This window comes from Nomascus leucogenys, chromosome 12 (assembly GCF_006542625.1).
Source record: "Nomascus leucogenys isolate Asia chromosome 12, Asia_NLE_v1, whole genome shotgun sequence".
Classification (NCBI taxonomy): domain Eukaryota; kingdom Metazoa; phylum Chordata; class Mammalia; order Primates; family Hylobatidae; genus Nomascus; species Nomascus leucogenys.
The window spans coordinates 52,632,915-52,647,753 of record NC_044392.1 but is presented as its reverse complement, the minus strand read 5'-3'; the positions used below and the strand labels follow the sequence as shown (position 1 = coordinate 52,647,753).

Here is a 14,839-nt window from a genome sequence, read left to right as displayed (position 1 = left end):
TGTATGAGAGTTCCTACTGGGAACCTCAGGCTTGGGTGGGGGTTTCTGAGACAGAACTCTGTAGCTTCTCATGATCTCCACAACTCCCAGAGGAAAGAGCTCACTAGCATCCTATGCAAGGGCAAAATGCTCATGGGGTGAGGGGAGAACACATACCTTTCAGACCCTTCTTGGAATTGCCATAAAGTGCCTTGTAGATTTGTAGCTCTGACTGGAGGGACTCAAAGAGCTACTGTTTCTCTTCACACTGTTGCTGCAGGAGGACCAGCTTGTGCTGCAGTCTGACCAGGGAGAGGCAAGGCCCACTGAAATGGCAGAGCCACTCAGTCACACCAGAGCAACAAGCTGATAGCCAGATGTCAACTCAGGGGGTCATAAAGGGTTATGGTTAGGGTTACATCTGAGCCCCAGATGTCGACTCAGGGGATCATGAAGACCGTCACTTTTATTTTGCAGACATGGAAATGGTGGCTAAGGGAGGTCAAGTAACTTTGCTTGAAAACACCATCACCTACATTAGTTCAGAGCAGAACAGACACACCAGCACAGTCTCCTTACTGCTCCTACAGTGTTCTTTGCATTCCGACAAGCAGTTACAGGGATTATGCTGGGACTAAGCATCACAGCCAGTATAGAAGCTTCCTAGGTGATGGTGAGACTAATGCCCTATATCTATTTGGAAGCATGGGAACCCTTCTTTTTCATGTCTCTGATATGCTGAAGACTTCTATAACAGAGTTTTACTCTCTCAACTTGGGAGTGACAAGGCATTCCCAGAGAACTCCTTTCTTCTGCTCAAAGTGGCCCCCCTCCCCCAACAACTGATACACAAAAATCAGGAATAGCGGAGAAAATATTGAGGTTTCCAAAAGAGGACACCTATTGTCTTGCCAATATCCCTTCTTATAATGTAAGAATGAATGTAAGAATGAAGAATGCTGCCTTCTCTGTCAGTGGGTCTCCTCTTACCTGGAGTCGTTTTCCTGGAGGGAAAGACGTTCCTCCCTGAATGCAACTTCTTGCCACTTCTCCCTCAAGTCTTCCAAAAGCTGCTGCCTTTCCACCTTCTGGTGCTCCAGCTCCTCTTCCAGCTCTTGAAGGTGGGATTGAGAGGACAGCAGAGCCTCCCTCTGGCTTTCTGCTTCCTGGGAATGCTCTGGTGAGATGAAAACAAGAAGACTGATTTATTAAGATGGGGCCAGAGCTCAGCAGGAAGATGATCCCAAGCACATCCGCCCTGACAAATGGAGCTAAGGAGAAGGGAAGGAAGGCCCTATGTTGGTGGGAAGAGCATGCTGACTCAACATCCCCCACAGCCTGGAGAATGGTACATCTCTGTCTTTGCAAAACCTTTCATTCCACTTAATCTGTCCTATCTTGCTCTTAGAGAAATTCTGCTTTCTAATGCTCACCACTTTCCAAGTGCTCACACACCATCTGCTCAATAATCCATTCTTGAATTTTGACAAAGATCAACATCAAGATTTCTTTTTGGAATATATCATTTTCATTATTTTGAAAATGGGGATATTCTTTTTTGAACTTGCAGCACTTCTCTGATCTTCACAAGTTGTCAAAGATTATTGAAGAGACTAAAAATACAGCTGCAGGCTCAGTAAGTCCTCTGGGGAAAGAGTCACCTGAGCCTGGCAAATTGTACTCGTTTAAATCTCTTACTGTCTTCTCAGCTGTGAGGTCTGTTCTATTATCTCCAAGCATGCAACAGTAGCTTAGTAGTTCTGCCTTCTTTCTTATCTGTTAATTTTGTTATCATTCCCCAGCAGTGACCTTTCCTCTCAAATCTTCTTGCTAATATAGAAATCAATTAATTTAATTAATTAATTAATTTGGATTGCAAATTTAGAAATATCTCTTGGTGGCTTTTTCCTTTTCCACAAGCATTCCTTCGTTCTGGGCTTAATCCTTTTGGATACTACTCTCAGTCTTTTTATGGCTGTTCAATAAATATTTGTGAATAAAAATACTTTGTTATCGATAACACATTGATCTGATCAAGTAGACTAACACCAAGGTCAGGTGACTCCCAGCCACATGAGAAATGATGCCCACCTGTGAGTGCCCGCTGGCTAGGGCTGGGAAAGTGCTGGGGGCATTTGCTAGTGTCACTCGGCATGGAGTCATAGTACTGACCAGAGAGAAGCCCTGAGTCTATGAGTGAGGGATGTGGTGAGGAGGCAGAGGGATAGCAGAGCAGGGCCAGGAGCAACACATGCTGCTGTAGTAAAGTCTGGAGAAGCTTGAGAGGGAAGATAGGCATTCGCACTTCCTCCTTTATTGGTTCCAAATCAGTCGTGAGTGAAGGGAGGTAGAAGAGATACCAGACTGGTATCCAGATTGATAGCTCGTGACTCTGGATATATGCAGGTGGGCTTGTACAGAAATGATGGATCTCCTAGAGCTCTTTGCTCCCGAATCTGAGGGGCCCATAGTTGGAACATCTTAGAAAGCAGCCTTCTCTAGACTGGGAATAGCTGTAAATTTGGGTTGGTGGATATGAGTAGCTCTGTTATCTGTACCTTCTTCTGTTTGCTTCTCCAGTTGGTAATTAGTGTGTCAAGGGAAGGAAGAAACTTGAGTGACCACAGTTTGTGAGTTTTGACCATGTACCTCTGGAAACATGACTCAGTTGAGCCTGAAGTCTTTGATTTTCTTCCCTGAGGACTCTGTTCTCATTGCGGAGCTGAGGTATGGACTCCAGGCCCTGACTGTAGAAGTTAGAGGTGGATCCTGTCCCAGAATGTACACATTTGGGTAACAGAAGCTTCCAAAAGTTTCCCATTCTTTATCTCTCAAAGATACTGCCCAAACCAAGCAGAAAACCCCAAGGACTCAAGGCCTGGCCCTGAATGAAGCATGGGGAGCTGGGTACATGTTTTCTGTGTGCCTCTTCTCAGTGGATTCTTTGCATGCATCATCACATGCCATAACTGCAATGGCACAGGAGGCTTGATCTCCCTAAACAACTGCTGCTGCTGCGGTATAGGCAGGACAACAACAAATGGAAAGACTGGCCTCCTTACAGAAGGACAGTGTAAGGAGAAAGGCCACCTTGGTAAAGCAGCTAGGGGTGGAGATGGGAGGACCCTTACAGACCTGGCTCTACTACTTATTAATCACACAACAAAGGCACAGACATCAGCAGGCAGTATATAAGCAGATTAAGTATGGGGTGAGAAGTCAGGTGACTCTGGGGACCAGACATAGTTCTGCCTTAAAGAGAGTTACTCTCTAAACTTAGATATATTCAGAAAGTAGGGATGACAGTACTTGCCCACCTCCCTTGCTGGAATGTTCATAAGCAGCAAGTGAAGTAAAGAATATCTGTGAAGCTCTGCCTAAAGGTCTCTAAATAGAGCCAGAAAGAGGAAGGTCTGGGCTTCTTCTACTGTTTCCATGAGCAGTAGAGCTCAGCCGGTGTTCTACTTGCTCCTGTAGGCAGTCATTGATGCAGATGGACTCCAGGTGCTGGCGCAGGTTCCGGATTTCACCAAGATGCTCTTCCAGCAAGTCAGCCCTTGAGGCAACCACCAGGACGTGGAGAAAGGTGGGAGATGGAGAATCCTGGTTACTGATGGGGGTGGGGCTCAGCCAGGGGCACTGCTGCAAGACCTGTAAATATCACTAGCCTTCTGCTAACTATGTCCTCTCACACGGACACCCAAAGGAATGGTAGTTTTGTTTAAACAGCAAATGTGCTTTCAAACACCTAACAGTCATTTGCTAAAAAATCTCCATGGGCCTCCTCCCACACAGGGGTCTTGTGAGAGTTCCACATGTTTTAGAAAAATAACTAAGGGCTCTGGACAAGGCCTGCCTAGAATCCAGAAAGGTATAGCCACCTCCTGGGTATGACTATGAGGATGATAGGTGAGATCTCACTCTACCTTTCTTCTTACTGACACATGAGTGAGCATGCTTTAGCAAGGGACAAAGCCCTTCCTCCCACCCTTAGAAAGAAGGCCTAGCCGGGCTCAGTAGCTCACGCTTGTAATCCCAGCACTTTGGGAGGCTGAGGCAGGCGGATCACGAGGTCAGGAGATCGAGACCACGGTGAAACCCCATCTCTACTAAAAATACAAAAAATTAGCCGGGCGTGGTGGCGGGCGCCTGTAGTCCCAGCTACTCGGAGAGGCTGAGGCAGGAGAATGGCGTGAACCAGGGAGGCAGAGCTTGCAGTGAGCCAAGATCGCACCACTGCACTCCAGCCTGGGTGACAGAGTGAGACTCCGTCTCAAAAAAAAAAAGAAAAGAAAAGAAGGCCTAAAGTAAAAGTATGTGATCTTACACTCACCCTATGTGGTTAATGACTGATGCTGAATGCTTCCCTGAAATCACTTTTAATATGGAATATGAAAGAATAGCCTGGAAGGATCTAGAGATCTGAAGGCAGATTAGAGAGGAGATGACACCACCCCCTTCCCCCCCACCAAACAAAGAAAAAAGATGCAGAAAAGTCAGAGGGATGCTTACACCGGATATTAACTGCACCATTTTGCTTTGGGCTCAGTCTTTTCCTGAAAATTACGATTGTCTTACTGTTGGAACTGAGTGGCATCCCAGCATTTCTGAGCTTAGCTATATCTCTCCACTTGCTGTGACTGAGTTTTGTGCACAGGATATATGTGCAGGGTTGGGGAGCTGCAACCTTGCACCCTTTCCTGTGACAACTCCTGACTGATGGAAGAAAGTCCCATCTATGCCTGGCATTCTGGAGGGGTCTAAGAGAGTGGGCTGCAAAGAGGCCAGTCTGCAGAGAGATGGAAGGACATGAGTGTGACAGCACAAGAGGTGGGTCCCTGACTTTCCCATATCCCTACAGAGCACTGAAGCCCTAGGCAGGAGAATGAAGAAATGTACTTGGAATGGATTAAGCCCTGATACAGCTGTTGCATTTTATACCCCCCACTCTGTAAGCCAGGGATGAAGGAGGAATGAAACAGTCCTGCCTGGGTAGGAAAAGAGTAGACTCTGAATGAAACTTCTTTTCAAAGGCTGCCATCTCCGCTTTGTGCTTTACCTTTGGGTTTGGAGTTAAGCTGGTACACAGAGGAGCTTGAGGATAGGTCCCCAGATACGCTCCCTTTCTGAGGCTTCATCATGTCCCACTGGCCACTGCTGCCCAGGTACCCAGGCTCCAGGATTCTTCCCAGTTCTATGGTGCCTCTTGGAGGAGAGTGAGGCTGGGCAGAGTTGAGGTAGTGGGAAGAGCCGGCTTCCAAGTCGTTGCTCAGCAATGTAGCTGTGGAAGCAGGAGGAACAGTGCTGGCACCTGGGCAGAAAGAAACATGAGTAAGAAGCAAATGGGGTGTCAGAAGGGAAGGATTTGCAAGGAAGTGTGTGATTGCTAGGAATAGAGACTAAAAGGAGACCTGTGGAATGTCAGAGATCCCAGTTCACTGTGGTATATATACCAATTACACTAAGGCTCATAACCTAGAGGTTGTAACTCTCACCCTTTGTATTTCCTAGCAGGATACACAAGAGGTAGAGAATAAAGTATCTTAAAGTCATCAGTATACACAATGGAAAAGTCCATTGGCCCCGCTGCTGGCTCCTACTATAATCCTTCATGACAGACCCCAAGTAAAGTTCTAAAAGTAGGATTCACTCCCACAGTTACAAGTTGCTGAGTGCAATGGCATACAGGATTGAGCTTACCTGTGAACATGACCATCTGTTTGTCTACATGTACTTGCCTTCCCCTGAAACTAACCAGTCAATGTGTCAGTTCCACCTCGGAGTTTTTCAGAAGAGAAAGGAGACATGAAGTCGAGCTAGATATGGTGGCCCTAGTTCCTCCAGACTGAAGAACTTTGCCGAGGCTCGGGAAGGGCCTATGTAAGGCAAATATTTATTTGGATCCTATCCAACACGACTCAAGGAGCTGCAAAATGTCATCACTCCTGTCTAAAGAATCATTGAATACTATTCCGCAGAGGCGGGTAGGACCTTTCATTTCATAGGCTGATACCTTCGTAGACGCTTTGAAATCATAGGACTTTCCCTTGAGCCCTATCATCTCCACTTCTCTGTAAAAATAAGCCCAGCATGGGGGAGATGAGGAAGGAGGTGAGCAGAGACACAGTTTAGGAGAAAATTCAGAAGCCTGCTTTCTTTCAGGGATTATGAACATGGGCAGCAGAATAGACAGGTAGCTCCTCCTAAGCAACAGGAGTGAGGTCATTGTTTCTTCCAACCAAGCCAAACTCCTTGGAGGGGTTAGTGTAATTGCTACTTGCCAGTTTTTAGCCAGATTTGTAGCTGGTTCTCAAATTTGGGTACATATTGGAATCATCTGAGAAAGTATGGAAACATACTGATTACTGGATTCCAGAGATTTTGCCTTAATCAATATGGGATACATCTTGAACAATGGATGTTTTACATTCATTCTAGGTGATTCTAATAGGCAGAAGTTTGAGAAGTCTTGTCATGAGTCTCTCCTCCAATTTGCAAGATACCAGATGTTCATCAGGATCACTTAGTTAAGGAAGAAGATTAAAAATTTAAGCACCTACATTTTAGAAGGGATATAACAAATACATGATTTCCTACCTGTTTCAAACTGCTTTCAACCCCATCCAAACACAAGGCAAAGGGGGAAATCAGTGGTTGTGGATAGTCAGCTTACTTTTTAATCAAGTCCATGTGAGGTTTTAAGTCTATCAGTAACAATGATCAGTATTCTCATGTTCCAGTCCCTTGACCACACAATACACAGTACATGCTCTAAACCATGCAAAGATACCATACAGACTCTTGCACAAGATTTTAACCCAGGGACCTGACAGGCCACCATGCACCACTGTCCACATGGAAACTTGGCTCAAAGCAAACAATGAGGTTGGATAAGCAATGGTCCCTTGGAGAGGACCTTGACTTCAGGTGGAGAAAGAAAGGGCTACAGTCTTCCTTATCTAGGCTGGGACCATTCAAACTCCAGTCAATGGCCTCAGACGTGATGTAATTCCAATTTAACCCAAAACAGCAGACCCTTTTTCATGGACAGTGCTCTCCTTCCATCCTTCCATTTGGGCAAAGACAAATGGACAAATGTGGAAAGATAAAGGAAAAGGAGGCAAGAGAAAGAAATGGAAGCTAGAAAATACTCTTGCCATTTGTCATGGGGCACCTTTGTTGCCCATTCATTGTTGGTGCCAGAACTGCTAAAATAGCAAGTTTTAGGTCAGAAACAGCAGCACCTCCTACTAGTCTCTAAAGAGAGGGAAAAAATTGTTGCAAGGAGTCCCCAGAGTTTGATCAGCTGAGCTCAGCTCCATACTCCAAGCAGAATGGTGACAAAGCCATCCTAAGTAGAAAAGGTATAACAGAAACATGAAACCTGGAGCAGAAGACCAGATTCAACCCCATCTCTCCCACTTGCTAGTGACCTTGAACAAGTAGCTTCACTTCCCTGAGCTTTAGAGTTCCCTGCACTAGACAAAATATCCATTTGCTGGGTTGACAAAATAAATAGGCTAGGCCGGGTGCAGCGGCTCATGCCTGTAATCCCAGCACTTTTGGAAACTGAGGGGGGCCGATCACTTGAGCTCAGGAACTCTAGACCAGTCTTGGCAACATGGAGAAACCCCATCTCTACAAAAAATACAAAAATTAGCCAGGCGTGGTGACACACACCTGTAATCCCAGCTACTTGGGGGGCTGAGGTGGGAGAGTCGCTTGAGCCCAGGAGGTCAAAGTTGCAGTGAGCCGAGATCATGCCACTGCACTTCAGTCTGGGTGACAAGCGAGACCCTGTCTCAGAAAAAAAAAAGAGGAAGAAGGAAAGAAATAGGCTGCTCTGCATGACATTTGGGGCTACAGGGAGGAGGATGCAAATTCTTGGCTGTTGTCTTGCTTCACTGGAAACTGCTGGCATGGTGATGCTATCAGTCTCAGACTCACCTAAGCTTCTTTACAGGCACAGAAAGTGCCTGACAAATTAATTTAAGTTCATTCAAACTGCTTTCTAACTGTTGTGCTTAAGGTGCTATGAGAGAGCAAATTCATGTGAAGGTTTGTCATTTCTTTCTAAGCTATCAGTGACCACCGCCACACTACGTTTATGATGAGCATCCAGCCTACAAATACATCAAAGCATTTTCTAAAAGGTGACTGTCCACAGTCTACATAACTACATGATGTCAATTATCTGTGGGAGTCAGAAGATAGGATTCACAGTCAGATGCCATAGCTGGTGCTTTGGTTCTAAGCTGCCTACGTGTCACCTGTCCCAGGGCAGGGATGAACCCTGTGCAGTAGGAAAAGGGGCTCATCATTTCCTCTTCTGAATCCCTCTATCATTACCCTTTTTGCTCCAACCTAATGATGTCAGGAACTGAACTTGATTAACAGCATTTCACAGCAGAAAAATCTAATGGCCACACAAAGGAGCCCACTGAATGTGGCCATCTTTTTCTTAGCCACTTCATCCTGCATAGGCAAAACATAACATCTCTCTCCCACCCCCTACCAATGAGCAGTCCACCAGTCTGTCAGGGATTCAGCATACTTGGTGGTATCCAACACTGTCTACAGTGTGAGAGCACCAGGTCTAGAGCCTTGTGAACATATCTACCTGTTAACTGACGAGACACGCACACCAGAGAAATAACAGGAAATATACTTCCAAAAAATAAGCAAGCAGAGCTTTCCCTCACTCTTCCATTCGTAATGTGTACCCATGTTGTTTTTTTAAACTCTGCCATCCAGCCCGAGCCATGCAGAGCAACACAGTGTGGGGCTGCCATTCACAAGCACACAAATGAAGAAGTGCTCACTTTCTCCCAACTGCTTCTGCAGCATCTGTAGCTCCTGCTGAGCCTCAGCCAAGGAGACCACCGGTGTCTCACAGCAGCCAAGGAGGGGAGGGCCAGTGGGGCTGAAAGGCAGGAAGCTGGATGGAGCTGAGGGCAATGGTGCCTGAGGAAGGATAGTCAGCTTGGGTATGGAGTGAAAATGCCTAGAAACAGAAAGTCAGGGAGAAAAGACACACATCATCAAGAGAAAATGAGAGAAAAGAATGGGTAAAAGATTGAGAACCAGAAATCACCCTGCGGAGTGGCTATCACCTAGTGTGGTACAGGATGAGACAGCCAAGAGTGACCATTGCTACCAGAGAGGCTGGCCTGGCTGACATTCCCTCTTCTCCCCTGCCAGGGCTATCCTGCATACATCCTCTGTGTTCATCTTGAAAGCAACAGGCTAAAGGAGGTAAGGTGGCATTATTGAGCCCTGCCCCAGCAATCCTGGGCATGGACAAGTCAGAGAGCCTGAATGCTCTCAAGGGCCCCTGGGGCTCTGCTCCCAGCATGTATCAGTCCTTGGCCCTGGGACAAGACTCTTTCTCCACCTAGAACTCCTCTCTGATGGCATCAGGTCTCACCCTGAGTAGGAGAGACATGAACAAAGGCTGTGGGGGAAATTTTCATTGCTAGTGCATGCAGTTCAGGACTCTGATGGAAACAAACTTCAGAATTCCAAATCAACGTGTTCATTCACCAAATTAAAAATAGATGCTTTGGTAGAGTGGCTTAGACATAATGGCTTGGAAACCCTTCTGGGCATTTAAATCACATAGCAAAGGCTCTTAATATATGTAGATTCTTTAGGCCTTCTTGATTCTGTCTAGTCCTTAATGTAGACTTACAGAATTATAAATTCTTGGAACAGGAAATTTGTATTAAAAAAAAAGTCTTCCCTGGTGATCTTTAGGCAGCCCATCTGCAGACAGGTTTTTAGAAACTCTGTAGGGCCAAGTGCCATGCACAAGCACCAGTGGATCAGGATCTTTGCTCTGCTGCTAACTCTACAAATTACCACCGTCACCCTGGCCTCCATGGGCATGTACACACTGTTGGGCACAAGGTGAGCCATTGTGGGGAGAGTGAGAAGATCACGGCAGACTCTTCTTCCTCAGTGACCCTGTCAAGTTTCAATGTTTAAAATAGTTTCCTCTTCCCTAAAAGCAATTAAAGGGCAGGTGGCCAATGGAGGGGGAGCAGAAACCAAGGCTGACCCATACAGAATGTCTAATGTAGAAGACAATGATTACATCCTAAAACACATCCCAATGGTGCTGGCACCATTTCAGATCAATACTGCAAATACACTCAAATCGCCAGGTAACACAGCCCAGGCATTCTTTGAGGAGGCATTCTGATTTTTAAATCCTCTGTTCTTTATCTTCTGCTCTGTTTGAACCCACAACATTTAAGCAGATGTCTACAGGTCTGGAAGCACAGCTTTTCCTCATGATTCTGGTCCAGCTGCTGCCCACTCTGGCCTAGAAACTTTGAAACCAGGCTCAGGAAGCATTGGAACACTTCCTCTTCCTTAAGATTTTGGTTGAATTGCCTTCAGGGAAATGAGGGCAGCAGAAGAAAGCACTGTGCTTTCTGGGAGCACCTCTACTCAAGTCAAACCTCACAACAAACCACACTGAAGACAGCCAGCCAGCATGGTGGGAGGTAGGAGGTGACGACAAAGTTTGCCTTTTCCTTGCCATCCCTGGCACAGGGCTGGGAATGAGCAGTGTACCCTCCGGCAACTAAGCTGGACTTGTTAATGAAATGCAACCCTTTAGCTGCCCCCAAGATATGCACTATGTACATATCAAGGACTGCCAATCCATTCATACATCCATTAATGGTAACATACTATGAACAGAACCTTCTCTGAGGCTGTTCTCAGCATCCTTGGCTATGAAATAAGTAGGACTACTTCTTGCAGAGAATCTCCATGCAGATTTAATGGCTAACGCATACAGTGGATCAGTAGATGTGAATTTCTTTTCATCCTGTGGCTGTTGGAATCCTGGGAGAAACATTTTGCATCTTTGCTCCCAGGATAAAATGAGAGAAAACAAATAAAAATGTTTCTTTTTAAATGGTTAGCCAACTACTGGTCAAAACTGGTATGCAGATCAAAACCTGATGTGGATTACTTATTTTCTAAAATATTTTCTTAAATCAGACACAATTGGCAAAATGAGGATGGTTTCTTGATTCTGTCTAGGTTTTGATGCATTTAGACCCCTAGCAGTCCAAACCTCTGTCCTTGAAGAAAAGTCAAACAGGCAGCAGAGAAAGAGGAGATGAAGCTTCTGCCCCATTGGCTGTTGCATACCTGAATGGGCCTGGTTGGCCTCCTTGGGGGGATTCTGGGGAGTTGGCAGGCTGTTGATGTTGCTGCTGGATTTGGCCTTAACCCCCTGAGATGCACTCGTTGATGATTGTTTAGAAGACAATACAGCAGAATGACTCGAATGATGGACGGAATCTATAAAACCCATGAATGAAAGAAAACGTTTGATGTTCTACAGAGAACTGGAATCCTGGCCTTATATTTAGCCAGGGTTACCAGGGCTAGAGTCTTGCTTTCAGGGAAAGAACCAAGCACAGGCACTGTTAGCAGTGTTCATTTTCTTGCTTGCAGACAGCTCCTATAGTGAGGCAAACCACCTTAGGGATGATAGTGGTACTCTGAGCTCTGAAACATGAAAATGGCAACTCCAAAAATATCAGGCAAGACTAGCAGCATCTGTGGACACCCACATATACTTAGGGAACACTGCTCAGGAATAAGTAGCAAGATCATTGTAGGAGAGATGAACGAGGTTTTCCATCTTAAAGAAGATCTATCCGACAGAGTCACTGAGGAAGAAGAGTCTGCCGTGATCTTCTCACTCTCCCCACAGTGGCTGACCTTGTGCCCAACAGCATGTACATGCCCATGGAGGCCACGGTGACAAAGGTAACTTGTAGAGTCAGGAGCAGAGCAAAGATCCTGATCCACTGGTGCCTGTGCATGGCACTTGGCCCCACAGCCATGTTCAGCCTGATACACACCATGGTGGAGCCATAAGGCCTGTTTCCTGAGGTCTCCACTCAGTCTAGACAAAGACAGTACCACGCAGAAAGTGGAGGCTACCTGAGTGACTGGGAGAAGCTTTCTTCTCTTCATAGTGTGTGTACTCACTGGCTATGTCCATGTCAGAGCAGGCTTCCAGCTCATCAGACAGGAAAGAGGTGCTGCTGGGAGAGTGGTGGGAGTCAGACAAGGCATGGCTGCTATAGGGTGTGAGGGACTGAGCATCCACCTTGGCCAACAGGACTTCAATCACTTTCTCCTTCTCCTGCAGCTCCCTGCTGAGCCTGGTGGGGAGAAGGGGGACAACAGGTAAAACCAGGGTCGCCCAAACCAACCTGTCCTGACTATGGCTCATAGGAAAAGCCAAGTAAGCCAAGGGGACCATGCCTGCAGAGAATTATGGAAATAACCCACCTCTGCTTAGGGATGGAGCATAGGTGGGGTGTAGATGGAGAGAGAATAGCTACCCAGTGCTCTGGCCACATAATATGCTGAGGACAAGCAAAGACATAGCTAGCCCTCCTTTTAAGGCACTGCTGCTTAATGTATGATCCCTGGAGCAGTTGCAGCCTGTGAACTATTTGTTACTGTCTCCAACAAGACAAGTATAAAAGTTGAAAGCAAGCATTGAGAAACACAGAGCAAACCACTGTCCCAACATCCAAGAGCATGATAAGTGGAATCATGTAGTTAACTGAATTCAGACCATGTATGTTTCTATGATGGATTAGAAATAAAAACAAAACAAAGCAAAAAACAACACTGTGTCCTTCACTACAGATATTTTCAGAAGCATTTATGTAGTCTGAGACACAAGCATGACACAAAGAACCCAAACTAGTGGCTACGAAGGACTCTGAGCCCATATTTCATTGATCATTATATGAAGCAACTCACTGAGAACTGGGTCCTGAGGCACTGCAGCCTCCTGGTGATCGACACCATCTAGGCCTCTTTCACCAGGTCCTGTTATATGATTCCTTTTTTTCCCCCAGGGCAATTGAGTGACTATTAAACTAGCTGTCAACCCAACTTGGGGCAGGCCAACTTTGAAAAAGCTCATCCTACTTATTAAACACACAGCAGGAAAGCAGGACCCTTAGTGGGGCAGAAGACTTGAAATTTAGTTAGTTCACTTTCAGCTGAGACTGTTTCTAGGTTACTAAGCCTGGAGAATTAATGTGCCAATGTAATTAAACCAAAAGGGAAGAAAGAATTTAGTTAAAAACAACAGTGAGGTGTTCAATGAATGCATGAATTCAATACATTCAGCACTTTCCTTTATTCCCCTTGATTTGTGGAGTTGCCGCCACCCTTGACCCTTTGGGCCTCAGTCCCAATCTCTTTCCCAGATTCTTCTCTGAATTACCTGAGAGCCAATGGCTCAACTCCAGCTTGATCTTTCTCACTTTTATGTTCCTCTGCAAACCAAATTTAGAAAGAAACCATAAGAAATTAGGCTGGTCCCACTTCCCGCATTACAAATGCAGGAGCCTATCTGGAGACAGAGTAGTGAGTATTTCATGTGTGCATCCAGAACAGTTATTCTGGGAGACCTCAGCTGTGTCTCTAGAGAAGTGACCCCACTGTCCCTGACCTGCCGGTCACCATGATGACTTCCTCTGCCCTAAATCAGGGTAAAACATTTAAAATGTCTTTTGTTCCATTAATTATGAGGCACTTGCCCAGCTGCCCTGTGGGACACTCCAGCCTCCATGTCCTGCTGCAGACTAGCTCCCCAATGCATATGTCCCACCACAGCTTTCATGCAGAACCTGCACTGGTCTCTGAGGAGATGACAAGAAGCCCTGCCCCACCTCTGCATCTGCCACCAGGAGGTGGGCTGGGTGGCTCCCAAGTCTGATCCTACTTTACTCCCTTGGATATTCTCTGGAAATTCCGAGTAGAGGACCCCAATAATAACCAATGTAGCCCTTGAACTACTGCAGCCAGTGCCTAAACCATGTATAAAAGAGCATGGCACTTTATCCATATGTGGAGTACCTGCACGTACATTACCATGCCATAAATGGAGACACCACAAGGATAAGGCATTTAGCGAGTTGGTGGCAGCATCCAGGCTAGAGCTTGGGTCTTGAAATTCTTAGTTCAGGGCTTTTCCTCCTATAAAAGGCCCTTCCATCTCATGTCCCCTACTCCCTCTTAGCATCAGATAGATGCTGCCCCTGCCCCACAGGTCACATTCCATGAGTGGTGAAGTTTCTATAGTTGTAACCATGGCATCTCCAGCCCTGTGTGTTCCTCTCCATGCTCCCCACTGAGCAGTCTTGATCCTCTATTAGCCCCAGGAAATGAAATAGAAACAGGATCCTAGGTTAAAAAGTTGCAGTGGAGATGTGGCCACCAGGGGCTGGAACTGTGGGGGTGACTGAGAGTATTCCAAAGCCCTGTGGCCGACTTACTGGTGCTGAGTTTGCTGGTGAGCCTCTCTGTCAGCTGGCTTCCCTGGGCGAGTTGCTCCCGGAAGCTCTGTCCCAGGTAGTAGTCAATGTCATTGCTCCTTAGGAGATCCTCAAAAGATTTTACTGTATCTTTTGCATGCTGGGTGATAAGATAACAAATACCTCTCCCTTCTCGTGTTTTTTGCCGTAGGTAAGACAGTTCCCGGGCCTGATCCTGAATCAGGGAATCATATTTCCTAATGCAGGACAGAAGAGGAAAGAGTAAGTATGGAAAGAGTGGATGCTAAGTTATGGAGTTATGGGGGCTTCTGTGGAGATTTCTATGAGAGCATCTCTAAGGAACTCCCCCAAGCTGAATTCTGGCACATAAGCCATAGGAGGTATTTAAGAGTAAATTCTACCCTGATAAAGTATTGCATTAAAAAAATTTAGTATGGGCTAGGTGTGGTGGCTCACGCCTGTAATCAAAGCACTTTGAGAGGCTGAGGCAGGCAGATCTCAAGGTCAGGAGTTCAAGACCAGCC

The 14,839-nt window shown here is 46.1% G+C and overlaps 1 protein-coding gene across 1 annotated transcript in view; it reads right to left on the bottom strand.

Moving 5' to 3' along the window:
* The window catches only part of LOC100592845 (myomegalin-like), a 69,124-nt gene that overhangs the window by 13,518 nt on the left and 40,767 nt on the right, over nucleotides 1-14,839 (bottom strand). The window contains 10 exon segments of the mRNA XM_030823647.1: nucleotides 157-281; nucleotides 970-1,156; nucleotides 2,629-2,748; nucleotides 3,408-3,536; nucleotides 5,039-5,290; nucleotides 8,802-8,983; nucleotides 11,145-11,301; nucleotides 11,953-12,176; nucleotides 13,262-13,313; nucleotides 14,316-14,551. Of these exon segments, the coding sequence (XP_030679507.1) occupies nucleotides 157-281; nucleotides 970-1,156; nucleotides 2,629-2,748; nucleotides 3,408-3,536; nucleotides 5,039-5,290; nucleotides 8,802-8,983; nucleotides 11,145-11,301; nucleotides 11,953-12,176; nucleotides 13,262-13,313; nucleotides 14,316-14,551 (1,664 nt within the window).